We start from the raw sequence: 15,492 nt of genomic DNA on the forward strand, positions 1-15,492 counted from the left end.
AAGGCGATTAATTTTTTATTAAATTAAGTGAAAGAATCTGTGTTTGATCACAAAGCTATTTGTTTAGCTTATACAACATATAACAAAATATTTATAGAGTGATTGGGGAAAGAAGGAGACGGGCAGTTTCATTTATAAACTCTAGTCCTTTAAGACTGCAGACAACTATGTAATAAACAACTCCAGAAGGACAGGCATAGAATACCACTGAAATAATTAGTAAACTTTAGACTTTGTCTCAGTGAAGAGCCATAAAAGTCATGATGCATCACATGAATTGAAAAGACCATGTTTTTCAATAGTTTACTGTTCATGGTTATCACAAAATACTTTGCACAAATCTACCTATGCAAAAAATGCACATGGAACAGAAAAATTAATCTTAGATAATCAAATTCTACAAAAGGACAGCACAGAAAAGGAACAAGAATTAAAAAAAAAAAAAAAGCAGAACAAAAAAAAAACCATGAAGATTACTAGACCTTAGAGATCATTTTAAAAGTATATTTTAGATATAAATATACAAACTTACAAATAGTATAGAAAAGGTAAATGGGATGTTTTAATGTCTCATCAAAGAATATAAACATGAAAGACACACCTAATTACAAGATAAGAAAAGGCTTATGCTTAAGACCTTATCTGTAGCAACAAGTATATAAGCAGTTATGAATAAACAGTATGAGCTCTATGTGCCACGACTGGTTACAAGAATTTTGCTGTTGTGTATCAATGCCAATACTAAATACTGTCATTTCAACCCGAACAGACTCTAGGATACTGACTGTTGTATGTCTTGGTAACTCCACATCTTGGTAAGTAGATTTTCTTCTCAGTTAAGTGCAACTACAGCAGCCACAGGGTGGCTATCTCCACCCAAAAGAAACAAGTTTCAGGATTTCCCTCATTTGATGGAAAAAGAAAACAAAACAAAACAAAACCCTCACTCTAGAGTCCAAGTCCGTCACAATTCATTTGAAGAAGCCAGTTTGGGAATCAAATTTTTGCTATGCCTGCTACTGCAAAGCAGACCGAACACCAAATAAGCTGGATAGCTGTTATGTGGTCAGTAAAAACTCCATAGTATATCATCATCTGTTCATAGGTCAAACCATTTAATCACCAGGAAGTATTTCTTCTGCTTTATTTGTAGATGTGGCAGATGATAAAGAAGAAATTAAACCACCCTGAATCCAGTAAATGTTAATTTCAGTTAAGTCCTTAGAGCTTAGTCTACATTGAAATAACCACTAGAAAGAACCGAAAAGCAGGAAGACTGTAACAACATATCTTGCTGCATAACATTAAAACACCTGAAGTAGTAATGAGGTAAATGTAGTTCTATAGCAGCGTCACTACATGACACCCAAGTGTTTTTGTATCAGAGCAAACCCTTTAGATCTATGTTCAAAAGAAGAGAAAGTGTGAAACTTGTATGAGAAACTCTAAAAAGTCTTAAGTTTTTTTCATTTCCAAACATTGGTAATATGATCAAATATGTAATGCACACCTAGTGATGGCACTTAGGCACTCTTTTCTTTCCACAGAAAAGTAGCAGGTGTAAAAGTAATGGCCACTTGGTATGTTCTAGGGTAATGACCCTGTCTGGAAACTTATTGACAGAAAATGAAATTTCTTCCTTTAGGAATCTATTAAAATTGGTTAGCTTTTCCTTTTTATGACAGTGCTCTTTATTTGTACTACAGACATCCATGTAGCTTTTTAAATGGCAATGCAACAGTCGTGTAATACTGAATTCAGAACAATTACACAGAGGATTTATTCACGAGAAGAAGTTGTTACATATAAGCAAAAAATAACTGTACTTAAAATATTCAAATTCTGAGTCTTTTCACAAGAAATTCTGCCTTTAATACAAGAAAGTATTTACTGGTACAACTCCCACAACAACTGTCAAAATACACTGCACCAGCATTTACATGTGAAGACCTTACATGTCAAATCAGGTTGTCAGAGCAGAAGTTTAGGGCAAATACAGTCTATCACATTTGATTGCATATAGTCTCTTATAGAAACTCAACTTTTTAGACCTTTGTCCTTTTTAAAATTCATATTTTTAAATCTTTCTTCAAGCACATCAGCATCTTCTTCATTGTCTGTACTACTGAAGTTTGTGTCAAAATCAGGTTCATCCTCCGATCCACTCTCCTGGCCATTTTCAGTAGTCTTACTCTCAGTTCTGTCTTGTCCTTTATCAATCCTGCAGAAATCAAGATTAAGTTATCACCAACTACTTTTGGAATTTCTCTCTTAAACGAGAAGAGGATGGAGCACTGAATATTCTACCTGGGATAGAAGGAGATTGAGAAGAAGGGAGGAGGGGGGACAATAACCTCAAATTACTTTCATGTTGAATAGAAAAGACAGTAAAGGAAAGGAGTCTATGAATAAAAAAAAGCATGTATATAGATATATATTCATATATAAATTGTCTGACTAAATAATCAACTGCTGGCCAATTGTCACATGCTAGCAAGTTAATATAAAATGTTCAGAAAAGAGACTGTGCTAGTAAAAGAATAATAATAATAAAAAAAGCCCACTAAACACGTTGCAGTAACTGTACTCAGTATCTGTCCTTCTTTAGTTTATTTCTGTTCACTGGTAACTGAATCATCAAATGACACACAAAATGCAAACAGTAAATTGTATCACACATATTTTATGGTGCTCTATACTTAAATCCATTTTGAAGTACTTTGTTCCTAAAGAAGAGATGTCATTTATCCTTTGGATAAGACACTTTATTTTAATACCAAGTAAGAATTATTTGGCCCAGTCCTACTAACATCAATAGGCATTCCATTCTGGTTTCAGCAGAAGAAAATGAAGCTGATGACTCCTACTGATTCCCGTCATGATTATTCAGAATATGGCATAAAGTACAACAGCTTCTTGGCAGTTTCCAAACAAGCTTTTAATAAAGGGGAAGAATGAAGCGCAGTGCTGAAACTGTATAATCTATGAGCTACTTACGGAATTACAATCTCTTCTTCCTTTCCACATTTGGCACAAATTTCCAGCTTACAAGCACATGGTCGACAAATAATATGGTAAGGATCTTTTACAGCCTTCTGGAGGCACTTCACACTGTGAAGAGAAAGAAAACATGATTAAAAAAATATTTGTGTACACTTATTAAACATTCTGTGTTCAAAGACACAGTCTTCAAAAGAAGCATTGTTAAAGGCCAGTTTCATATGAAACAGCTGTTTTTTCAACAAGCATCATTATCAAGATCATTGCCTTTCCCTTCCCTTTAACTTTTTCAGAAAGTTTTGCTAAAACTAGAAGAAGAAACATGAAAGTAAGAATTTTTATATTTAAAATGACAAAAGAAATATTTCCATTCATTTCAGTGGGTTGTTTTCCTTTAAAAGCTGCATAAATTAATTCACCTGGCTTACTGATAAAAAAAATAAATAAATAAGAACATAGTGCAAAAAGGTGAGTGGACTTTTACAATTAAAACATTTCAATCCAAACCATAAGTCTTCCTCTTGAACTTCTCAGAATATAAACAGAGTCTGTGCTGGACTTTGCTTTCTACAAACACTAGTCTGCATGGAACTCTCTTCTGAACAAAACCATCATAATTCTGTGGAGGTTTTTAGCCACTCTTTTTTAAGATACGGTGAAACTCTGTAACTTAACTTCTGAAATGCTACGGCTTAACAATCATCTGACATTTCTAAAGCCTTGTATTTTTGGTGAACAGAACCCTTGTTATACAGCTGTCCTAAAAGCCACCCACCGTTCCTTGGTCCCTCAGGCACTCAAAGGCTGTCAGGAAAGCTTTAGTACACAGTTCTGAACAGGGTGTTTGCAGACTTGGCTAAAGAAGGCTGAAGACAAACATGAAGTGTTTTTGCATGCCTTATAAGGAAAGATGCACTAGCTAGCATCCAGTGAGACAGGATTTTTACTTCCTTTCTCAAATCCCATTCCTAAGCAGGATCAAGTTCTCCTTACTATCTGCATCAAGGTTTTGCTGAACTTTCATTATTAAGACACACAATTCCTTAAGAAACTATAAATTCACAAGAATTGTTGTAGGACACATTTGACAAAAGCAGAGTCTTATTTGCCTAGTTTCTGGTCTTCCCTCTCCCCCAGGAAAGTCAGACGTCACTGAAAATACCTACTTAGTTGTTTCATTATTTTTTTTAAACTTCTTCCATGTTCAGTTGCAATAGTGTTAATATCTACAGTTCTTCTCAGCCATGTCTCCCCAAACAGGGACATTATCAATCCAAGCTGGACAGACTTTTTAAAAAAAAAAAAACAATTTAATCTGTGCTACCTAAATACTTGTAGATCTTGGACTAAATTGTAGCTGTAATAAAAGTTTTAATTTTAAAGAGTTAAAATATAAATAAATTAAGGTGCACAGAAGTCCTCTGTTTCCATCCTCTGTGATGTACAGAATTCAGTATCTCATCATGAAATATGAATTTCTTATGCCTGTACTGTTTTACTTTATTTAGACGCTTCACCCATTGAAATTCTTTCAGAACACTGGCCCACTCAGAAAGCGTAGTATCCAACTGCTGAGGCAAGCAAAGAAATCACTGTCTGTAGAGTTGGAATGATATGAAATCTAGTTTACTTGTTCAAAAATATGATGGAAAACATCAAAAATTTTGTCAGAAGCAACTGTACCATGATGCCACCTTTTTCATTTTTTATTTTTAATTTCCCATGTTTCCCTGATTTACATATGTTTTTGCCTACTTTTTTTTTTCCTTTCGGGGTGAGTAGAGAGGAGGTAAAACAACCAGATCCAGCTCATTACTTTTAAATGAGTATGTAGTTATTTGAGAAAGAGTTACAGAAACTCCCAACTTCATCAACGGTGCATACAACCCAGTATGCTTACTTTGAGAACTAGAGAGACTGCTGCCTAATCAGAATTTTTTTGTTAACATGAAAAGGTGAAATCGTTTACTAAAACCAAAATATTTATTGCATATATTTTCATATTAAAAAGTAAAACTTCTCACAAGTGAGAGATATAGTATGAACAGACATTCCTTCCTTCCTTTTCAACCTCATGAAAACCAAAGTAAAGTACATATTCATTCAGGGAATTGCACATGTACTTACAGAACCTCTTCAAGTGGTTCAGGAGCATGTATTTCAAAAGTATGTAACACAATACTACACACATGCAGAAGGAACAAGTGTGACAAATCTGCTTATGTTGTGCACTGCATCCCTGCTGTAGTTTCCTTGAGTTCCATGTCTCATTGTTGAGATATTGGCTGTGTCTGGAGTCACAGACATAAAGACATCTACAGATGAGCAGGTACGAGGAAGCAGAGTACCCATCTCAGAAGACTAGCCTATCATAAACCTATAAACTATTTTAAGGTATTTAACACCTTTGTTACGTTCTTATCCAAAACCACTCAATACAGTTCTGTTTGCAAACAATGCTAAGCATTTAATACGTAGGATTATAGTTTCACATATGAAAAGAGAACACACTAAGAAGAAATGCAAATACTGCAAACATTTTGTATGAATGTTATGTTTTGTAACACTGAGAGCAGTACTGCCAGTTTTGTTTGATATGACACAAAATTAATAAAGCTTTCTTCTCTCACAATTTCTCTGCCAGATAGTCTTTGTGAACACACTTACAAAAAAAAACAACTGAGGTGTACAGATTCCTCCAATACTTACTGATTTGCTACAAGGCCTTAGAAAATCAAGTTATAACTGGTTCTGGTTTGACTCTTCCTTTGGGAGGACATACTGACACATTATTGGAAATTTACAGGTCCAAAGTAACCATTTAGATTATTCAAATATTCTGACAGAGAGGAGGGAAGCAGTTATCCTTCTACTGTATTTTCTTTTATAAAGTTTAAGATAAAAAGATAAATGAAATTGAAAATTAACACTGCATTTTTATTACTGTTGCAGACTCCAGACCGAAGAATGTAACATAATAGCAGTTACCACCTATTGGTTTCCAAAAACAGACTATTTTCCAAAAAGTTCACAAATTATACTATCAATGATTAACATAAAGAATCTTAACTCACCATTTTTTAGGTTTTGATAGTAGTTTGTACTTGTTGAATTTTACCCGCCACTCCAAAATACCTTTACAATGCTGACATACTCCATCATGAAGCTTAGCATTTATTCTCTAAATAAATAAAAAATAAAATAAAATAAATTAAAATAAGGGAAGGTTTCCTACTTTTATGAGTATAATTTTGCTTAGAAAGCATTTCCACCCATCATGTGATTCACACTATATTTAGAAAATTATTTGATATTAATATAAGCATTTAATAATTTACTACTAGTAATTTTCTTCAGCAGACAGAGTGGTGAGGTCATCTTCTACTTTAAGGCAGCCTGTTATTACTGTAATAACATTAACATAGTTAATAGCATTATTTATGTTCTTATATTGTTTACAATATATCATTATTATTTTCTTGTTATTATTCCATCTCTAGAGCTACTACTAAACAAGACTTGAGTAAACCTGAGCCCTGAAATATGCTCTCTTTATTTAGAGAAGACAGCTCAAAAGACTTAACATTTAGCTTATTATTGCTCAAGCTACTGTTATACTACACATTTGAAGAGAGTAGTCTAAAAATTTTTTTTTCAGACCACAATAAAATAGAATTTACACATCATTTACTGTCAAACCACTCAATGTTTCTTTCGTCACAAAATTCCCTTATAAAGTATTAGATTTTTGCTCACAAGTATCTAAGATAAAAATCCTCAAAACAGTCACTTAATTTACAGTATATTTCCAAGCTAATGCCAAATTTACTCTAACGTCTTCTGCAACTTTTTGTGTTTAGTTTGCTCGAGAATACAAACTGTCAACTGGCCAGTATGATTTGCACAAGAGAAGTTATTTTGAGATTGGAAACAGTAGAAAACCACACTTTTAATTCTTCTCTAACCAAAAGTGCCAGCAGTAATTATAACTATTCTATGGTTGTGCGCACATTCAGAACTATAAAAACAGTAATTTCATTGCAAATAGAAATATATATAATGCCTATTTTAAGCGAGCTTAAAAATGATAGCTGTACAAAAAACTAAGATGGTAACAATGGTCTAAAACATTTTTATTGCTTAAAATACCCCAAAGTTCATTGGGACAGATCCTGCACTGACTGGGATCAGGTTTTATATTATCCTTTTAGAAATAAGTTTATAAGTTCATCTATGCATACAATAATTTCCGAAGTAATTTCCTGTTTTCATGACCCACAAGAGCTTCTCACTAATTCACAGAAATCTACTTCAATACACTAAATGAAAGAATAAGCCTAGCTTTAAACACACGGTATCTTACTCCATTCCCCAAAAGGTATGTGGTGGAGGAAATACTACTTATGAGTGAGACTCTGCTATGGGACTTGCTTTCCAATGTTTCCATTTTCACTAAACTTCAACATAAAGTATGAGTTTTCCCATGCTGTAGTTACCTGAAGCTGTGGTACTCCTTGTCTGGTTCAGGTAAAAGACTGTTTGTTTGTTTTTTCCAAATGATTCAATATTGATTTAGCATGTTTAAAACAAACAAACAAAAAACAACAACAACAAAAAACACTCACAGTTTTTGCAAAATGCTTGAATATGGAAAGCTCTGATGTCAGCAATATATTATCAATGAAGTTTGTCGGGAAACACAATAATTTGGCTAACATGGTAACTTTCTGAGAGAAGAAAATCAGTGGTAATTCCTCAGTGGGCACCTGTTAAAATGCTGGCAGTTCAACCTGCTGTCAGCACTGACTGTGCTCATTCTTTAAAAATTCAGGCAATGTGAAGGTAAGCCTTGTTTTCAGTGCTTCACCTCCTCAAAGATTCGAAGTAGCATGGCTTCAGTAAGTTTCTAATAACCTGCAAATTGCCTGAACTTCCCACTTCTCCCTCCAACTCTCCTAATTTGCATTAATTAGTAATGCTGGAGGGGAGAAAGACAAACACTGTAATTTGTATTCACAAGTGCGCTTTACTGTGATCAACTATTTTTGGTATTTTTAAGGCAGAGCCCAAAAAACTTCAAAAGACTACAGTCACTCACGCTGAAGACAGCTGTTTGTTTCTAAATGCTGTCTTTCAAAGGGGAGTTAGCTTCCTTGTTGATAACCACGTAGTTTCCAATAATCTGTCATGCCATTGGGGCTGGGGACGGGAGCCCTGGTACTGCGTGATGCAGGGATCGGCTCCGTGATGTGTAACGCGCTTGGAATTCCGGAGGCAACACTCCCAACTGATTGTGGCATAAACAATGTACAAGAATACGATAGGAATTACTTTCACCTCTCATTCAAAGGAAATTCAGTTTGTAAAACTGTCAGCCTACTACAAATTCTACTGAACGTTTGTTATGGAACAGGAAAATAGGTATACCTATTATTACCAGAGCTTCTTTTTTCCCAGGAACACTTATCATGTGGCTCCTGAATATACGACAATCTTACAGTCACTGATTTTTAACTAGATTTTTTATAAAGGTAAAATTCAGGTCACACCAAATTCTGAAAATGCCTTTTCCTATTACCCATAGAATAGGTCTTTGCTTGAACATAGCACCTTACAGCAAGGCCAAGAGACCAGTCATGTGCACAGAGGTTTATGTGACTGGATCTTCACCTTTGCTTTGAAGAACAAAGTCCCAAGTCTTATCTGATGTCCTCATCCCGAAGATTAGTTCTCGCTCTATAGTCCTTAACACATTGTTTCACCACTGAAACAGGGCTTTAATAAAAAATCAGTAACACACAAGCAGGTCTAAAAGAGCTAAATTTCACAGCAACAAGCATATTATCCACATAAAGTCAATCAACCTCTATCAGACCTGGTCTGTGCAGTTAGGTTGTTTCTACTCTGCCATGTTTCAACTGTTCCATTTTTTTGGTTCAATCAGTCACACTTCCAATATTCAGTGCAAAGCTAAGGATTAAGGACATTATCCAAAATGCTGACAGCTATTAGTTTAGACTCAAAAGTCAGGAAGAGAAGGAAATTCAGTGGTACCAAGTCTTAAGTTTTATGTATCACACTAAGTCACTAAAGACAATCATATTTTGAGGTGATAGATGCCATTTTTACATCAAGCTAGCTTGGCGAAACAAAGCTTCAGTGAGGGAGGCAATGAAACTGGAGACTCCCTAGAGGAAATGCAGAAAAATGTAATTTAAGTAAAGAGGGCAGTGCTGTAAGAACGAAGGTGGCTTGTGCACTGGCAGATTTTTGAGTCATGGTAAAATGATAAATACACAAAGCCAGGAGAGCTAAAAGGACAAATTAATTCCACATATAAAGATAGGGGTGCTTATCAGCCATTACAGAGAGACTGTTACGGGAAGTATGCAAGGTTGCTCCTGCTTTTTGATGCTGTGCCACCATCTCATGTACCAGTTTTGTGCATGACTCAAAGAAGAAATTTAGTCAAAGAGCAGAAATGAGACTAAAGATAAGATCCAAAAAAAAAAAAAAAGAAACTCAGAATTCAGTTAAATTTTCAGATCATTAACAGAAGGAACAGCAGTTCCCAAACTGTCCTACCCCACTAATTTTGAAAATACATACTGCTTTGTATTAGAACTATCAGTCACATTGCTAGCAGTCCTTCAAAATTAACAAGGGTAGCAGATAAAAAGAATTATTTTAAAGAGTTTTTTTAAAATAAGTAACAAATACAAAGAATATTACCTAAAATCCAGAGTCTGGGAAACACAGAGTGAAAGAAAAAATATCACAGCAGTTAAAAGCCAGCTCTTCTGAGCATAAAATAGAATGCCTGAGTATACAACACAGGTAATTCCACTTATTTAAAGTATTTTCCAGGAAGAAGGAATTTTGACAGTCTTAAGCATGTTTAATAAAATACCTTATTAAATCTCAAACGTTCATTTGTAATAGAAGCATGCCATAAATGCTATGGTATTACTAGTAAAAGAACAGGACAACAAATTAGAGTGTAGTTCCAAAGATCACATTTATGTATAATTTAAGTCCTGGTTCAGGCATAAAGATACCTGGACTTAACAGTCACCTGTAGGACCACAAATCTTACAAAGGACCTTGAGGAAACAACATGGTATCTGCTCAGAAGGGAACAACTGGAATGAAGATAACAGCTTTTCAATTTTAAGCTCCTCCTAATAGGAACGCATACAGCACAGTCTCTTCCTCCCCCCCTTCAGCAATTTCCTATATTTTTTAGCTCGAAGTTGGCACTTCAGGTATGGGGTGGCTCAGCATATCTGGATATGAGACTATGACTCTTCCATCCTTCTACCACTTGGCCAGTTTAGAAAGTTAATAGAGATGGATGGATTGATGTAAAGCAGGCAAGAAGGCAGATTTACCCGGTTTTACCTTGATTTAACCTCAGCTGGATGTTAGGAAAAGGTTCTTCACTGAGAGGGTGGTCGGGCACTGGAACAGGCTCCCCAGGGCAGTGTTCATAGCCTATGAGCTACGCTCTAAGACACACGGGTCTGTTTTTTGGGTGGTCCTGTGTGGAGCCAGGAGCTGGAACCAATGATCCCTGTGGGTCCCTTCCAACTTGGGATACTCTATGATTGTGTTTGTCTTCTAAGTTTACCTTGCTCAGAAATAGTACCCAATTTCTAAATGTCAGTATCACAAAAACAATCTGAATTATAATTCACTGTGGTTTTCTATGCTAAATTCAACATTTCCTTTGACAAAAAAAAAAAAAAAAAGGTATTTCACTTTCAAAAGCAAAGCAGGCTTGAAGAAACAAAGAGTTGTCCATAATTAAATATTTGGATGACTTGTTTTTCGATTTTTTTTTCAATTCACTGAAAAACATGTAAGAATAAGTTCTCCTCAAAAACAGGAAGAGAAACTTTCCTGCTATCTCACTTCCCACTCAGAATGGAGCAATTATCAGTTAAATAAGTTTCTCTGCTGCTTATGTTTCCTAATAATATTTGCCTTAGTATGTATTTTGAACAGTCTTTCACATATTTATCCTTCCTTTCACCCATTTAATAGCTTGCTTTCCTTTAAAACAAATAAACAAACAAAACCCAACAACAACAACAACAACACAACCCCCACAAAGACCCAAACAAGGATTGCCAACCTCATTATTCACCCATATATTTAGCTATCATGCACAAATACGTGATAATGCTTATGGCCTGGAATGTTTTTCTTAGGGTGAAAACTACTCTAACAGACTAAATTCTTTTTCTAATACAGCAGTTTCTCGACATGTTTTACTCTCATTTCTCTGTTTTATTCGATACCTCTTTCCTTTTTCCCTTTGCCATACTTCCTCCAGGAACAAGGGCAACTCATCCAATGTTTACAGTATTGCTATATATTCTCCTAAGAAATGGCAAGTATGCAATGCAGACTTATATAAACATTTTAAAGTATATAGTCACAAAATATTCCATGTGCATATTATATACACGCAGTCAGGTCAACTGCATCAATAAAACAGCATCCTCTGTACACTTAAGTAACCCAATATTAAATCATTTAACAACCTGCCAAAAGCAGTTCAGAATGTATTAAAGTAAATACATGCACCTACACCTACTAACTTGGCATACAAAATAATCCCTAGCTTATGCCAGCATTAAAGCAATCAAAAGGAAGATGTAATAATGAGGTTTCAAAGAAGCCTCGCTGTCTGTTTGGAAGTTACTAATTATGTGTGCGTGCATGTGTATTTTGATTTACTGTATTGACAGCAGACTTCTACCACTGAGCACACGAGTGGTTTATTCTACTGCAAATGAACACAAAGTCAACGCTATCCACAAACTTCCTTGTCGCAAGCACAGATGATAGTACTTCAATCAACAAGGCTGAAGGCAGCATTTCTGAATAACTACACTTCTCAAAAAAACAAAACTCTATACAAACGCTAGTGTATGACTACAAAGCAGTTAGAAAAAAAACAATGCTAACTAACAAACCTGAAACTCTGTGATACAAAATGCCAGCGTCTCAAGGCTATACTACACACTTCACAGACCGAAACCAAATACTCCAGAGAACTTCACTTGCTCACATATTGCATCATGGCCTTTAGAACACAGGAAACCAAAATCTTTCTTTAAATCCAGCTCCAGATGGACCTTTAGCTTTTTCCACATCAGTGAATAGCTTCACAACAACTCAACTCTCCTACGGATCTCGGGATGTGTAAGAGTGTGCACACTTGGAAGGACTGACAGTCAACCCCCATAAAGAAATGAATGTATGTATGTGTTCGTGCACATGTGCGCATGTTTTTACTGAAGACTTAAGAGTCCAAAATATATGTTCTGTTTGCCCCTCATCTGCCTACTTGAAAGGCAAAAGCTAGTCGTGAATTTACTCTCAAACTCAGTATAGGAGGGATGGCTAGAGAGTACACTTTAGTCTTCAAATTGCTCTTGCGTTAAGAACTCAAACTAACCAAACTCCAGTACAGTTACCTGTCAATTCCAGTTGGCTACCAGTTTACCTATATTTTCTGAGCTTTAAGTCACAATCACTGACTCAGCATTTAGGCCTGTTCTCTTCCCTGTGCCTTCCCACAGTCTTGACCAGTGTCTCCACTAAAACAGATTATTTATCTGCGCAGCTAGCTGAAGAAGTAGCTGGCATCAGCATTATGGTAAAGCTGAGGTTCATAGTTAATAACGTCTGAAATTTAGGAAAATCTGGATTATCATCTGGGGTGTATTTAATGAGAGAAAGAAATGGAGAAACAGACCAGTCATTTGGGTGTAAATATGAATCACTTTGTGGTTTACTGTCTTATTACAATGGAGTTCTAAATGTTCCTGTTGAATGCTATTTGCTTTCATCTCTAGCATTACCTTCATTTCCAGTTTCCATATTGATTTATGCAATACACTTTATACAAAATGTATATTCATATAACAATGTATATTCCTCAGCTCAGTGTCACAAACAGCTGTACCAGAATATACTACGTGAAGCAATCACCCATAAACAAATTCCCAGTTTCAATAATTAACAACACAGTGTGTCTTACTCTGTCTGTCTCTTCCTTTCAATTCATTCTAGCAAGCAAGCTTTCCCAGCGCTGTTGTAGGCACCTAATGAAATGTAGTAGAGAGGCAGAGTGTGTTGCTTCACCTCAACTGGGCTATCCCAGAGTAATGCTGTAGTAGAGCCTGATCATGAGAGGAAACATAAACGGATCTTTCAGTATGTTCTGCAAATAATCTGAACAACAGTCTTTAAGATTAGAAAATGTATGCCAAGGTCAATGTCAGACAGAAAGCTCAAAACCATTAAAAAAAAACAACACAACCAAACAACCAAAACCAAGAACAATAACTTGGCTAATGACTACCAGCAAGGAAAAGTCAAAAGATTAATAGATGAATTTCCTCTGCAGCAGCTTCCTCACTGAGGAGCAGCAATAACACTGCAAATAACTTCCTCAAGTCCACCCACAGTACAACCCGAAGCTACTGTACTTGATACTCAACATTGTGAAAGCACTGCACAAATGTAGAAGGATATAAATTTTTAAGCAAAAAAAAACATTCTACAACCTCTCAAGATGCTATTAAGTCGGACGGTGTACAACAATAGTAAAGGATAGGCCAACATCAGACCCCCCCCCCCCCCCCCCCAAAAAAAAATTAGTGATTTGCAGGTGATCCACCCTCTTTCAGCAACCCTAAGTATTCAAATTTATTCAGCCAGTAAGAGCTAGAATGGAGGAGTGTCTCAGTTTCACATCAGTCCTCCTGATCAAACTTCCACTATTTGTTCCTTTGCATCATCACAGCTCAAGTGCCTGTGGTACACCTGCTCACTCCGGGCGACACAAATACATAGAAGTGACAAGACAGAGAAGCAATGCTCAGTGTCATCATTAAGCATATTCTGTATCTATACTATGACACCAATCACCACTTAAACTTTGTTAGTCCAACTCTTCAAATTTCTTAAACAGCAGAATCAGGCCTAGTCATCATTGTAATGGTCTCTGTTGATCCCTCACCAGTAGAGGCCAAAAATTTTAATTTATACATTAGGGTACACCAAAAGAAAAATAAATTATTCTGCACACTGTAATAGGAAGCACCTTCTTCACAAATCTTCTTTCCTGTATTTAGCAGTCTCCAAGTGACACGTACAGAAGGGAAAGCTATGTTCAAAAGATGTGTGTGTGTGTTTTTTAATGTGTTTTTTTAAGTGCATGGTACTGTACAGTCACTTCTATGTGATATCAAATATTGAGAAAAATAAAAATAAAAAACACCAATCTGTGTATTAAACTGATTATTTCAGTTACAAAACTGATGTCAGAACTCAGTTTTTCTTTAAGGACTTTTCTGTTAGAACAGCTCTCTAGGATATTTGGGGATGGGGGGTGTTGCAGACAGGAAAATACACTTATCTATACTATCAGGGATCGTACAATGACTCAAACAAAAAATAATACTGGTGCTGCTTGGAGCACTAGGAAAGCAACCTGTTCAACTTGCAGAACCAGTTCTACAATCATCTAAAAAAAAAAAAAAAAAGCCAAAAAAAACACCAACACACCTCTCTCTCTGGTGCCACTACTTTGACTTACTAGTTTCTCCCCCTCCTTGCCAGCCTGGTCAGGTTACTTAAAGAGATATTGACACAACAGCGATAGTGGTCCTACAGAACACTCTTCTTGTGTATTGTTTTAACCCCGTCTTAAGACAAAGCATCCTACTTCCGCGGTGTTCCTGCTCAGGCACACTGCTTGGTCTTCATCCTCTCCTCCACTGCTATTGTGTTACCACAGCCACAAGCAGGCACACAGCACGTTCCAAGAACATGTTGTAAACCGTTTCCTTCCTTACCTTAAAAAAAAAAAAAAAAAAAAAAAAAAAAAAAAGGTAACAATGATCTTTTGTAACAAGGGCGTGAAACAAACCGAAGCGCGGTAACGAAAGCGATGATAAAACAAGAAGACACTTTGCCACGTAACTACCGCTAAGAACACCTCAGACGAGGGCGGGCCGAGGCGGCAGGCCGCAGAGCCTCCTCACGCACCGCGGGCCCGGGGCCTACCTCAGGGCCTCCCCAGGGAGCTCCGCGGCCTAGTCGCGCCCTCTCACCGCGGCCCGTCCCCCCGCGGCCCGTCCCCCCGCGGCCCGTCCCCCCGCGGTGCTCGACCTTGCGGCGGCGGCTGGCATCGTGCCGCTGGTTGCTGAAGGCCCGCACGTTCTGGTGGCGCTGCGGCCGCCTGCGCACCACGTTGCCCCGCTCCGAGCTCATCCCCACGGCAACCGCCGCGCGAGCGACCCGGAACCGCTCCTCCTCCCGGCCTCCCGCCCAGCCGCCTCTCCCATTGGTCAGACCCGCTGTCTGTCACGTCCGCTCGCCCGCGGCGATTCGCCGCCCGGCCCCCCCGCTTCCCGCCCACCCCCGCTCAGGCGGAGCCTCGGCGGCCGGGGGCCGCGCGGCGGGCGGCGC

General features: G+C 37.2%; 1 protein-coding gene across 1 annotated transcript; it reads right to left on the minus strand.

Annotated features, from left to right (window-relative positions):
* Positions 1-544: 544 nt before the first annotated feature.
* Positions 545-15,357, minus strand: CZH9orf85 (chromosome Z C9orf85 homolog). The gene is made up of 4 exons (XM_035558558.2): positions 15,193-15,357; positions 6,075-6,181; positions 2,998-3,111; positions 545-2,221 (listed from the first exon to the last, which is right to left on the minus strand). Exons 1-4 carry the CDS (start codon positions 15,292-15,294, stop codon positions 2,038-2,040), a joined length of 507 nt encoding a protein of 168 aa, XP_035414451.1. The 5' UTR covers positions 15,295-15,357; the 3' UTR covers positions 545-2,037.
* Between the last annotated feature and the right edge of the window lie 135 nt (positions 15,358-15,492).

The sequence above is a fragment of the Cygnus atratus genome, chromosome Z (assembly GCF_013377495.2).
Source record: "Cygnus atratus isolate AKBS03 ecotype Queensland, Australia chromosome Z, CAtr_DNAZoo_HiC_assembly, whole genome shotgun sequence".
Classification (NCBI taxonomy): Eukaryota; Metazoa; Chordata; class Aves; order Anseriformes; family Anatidae; genus Cygnus; species Cygnus atratus.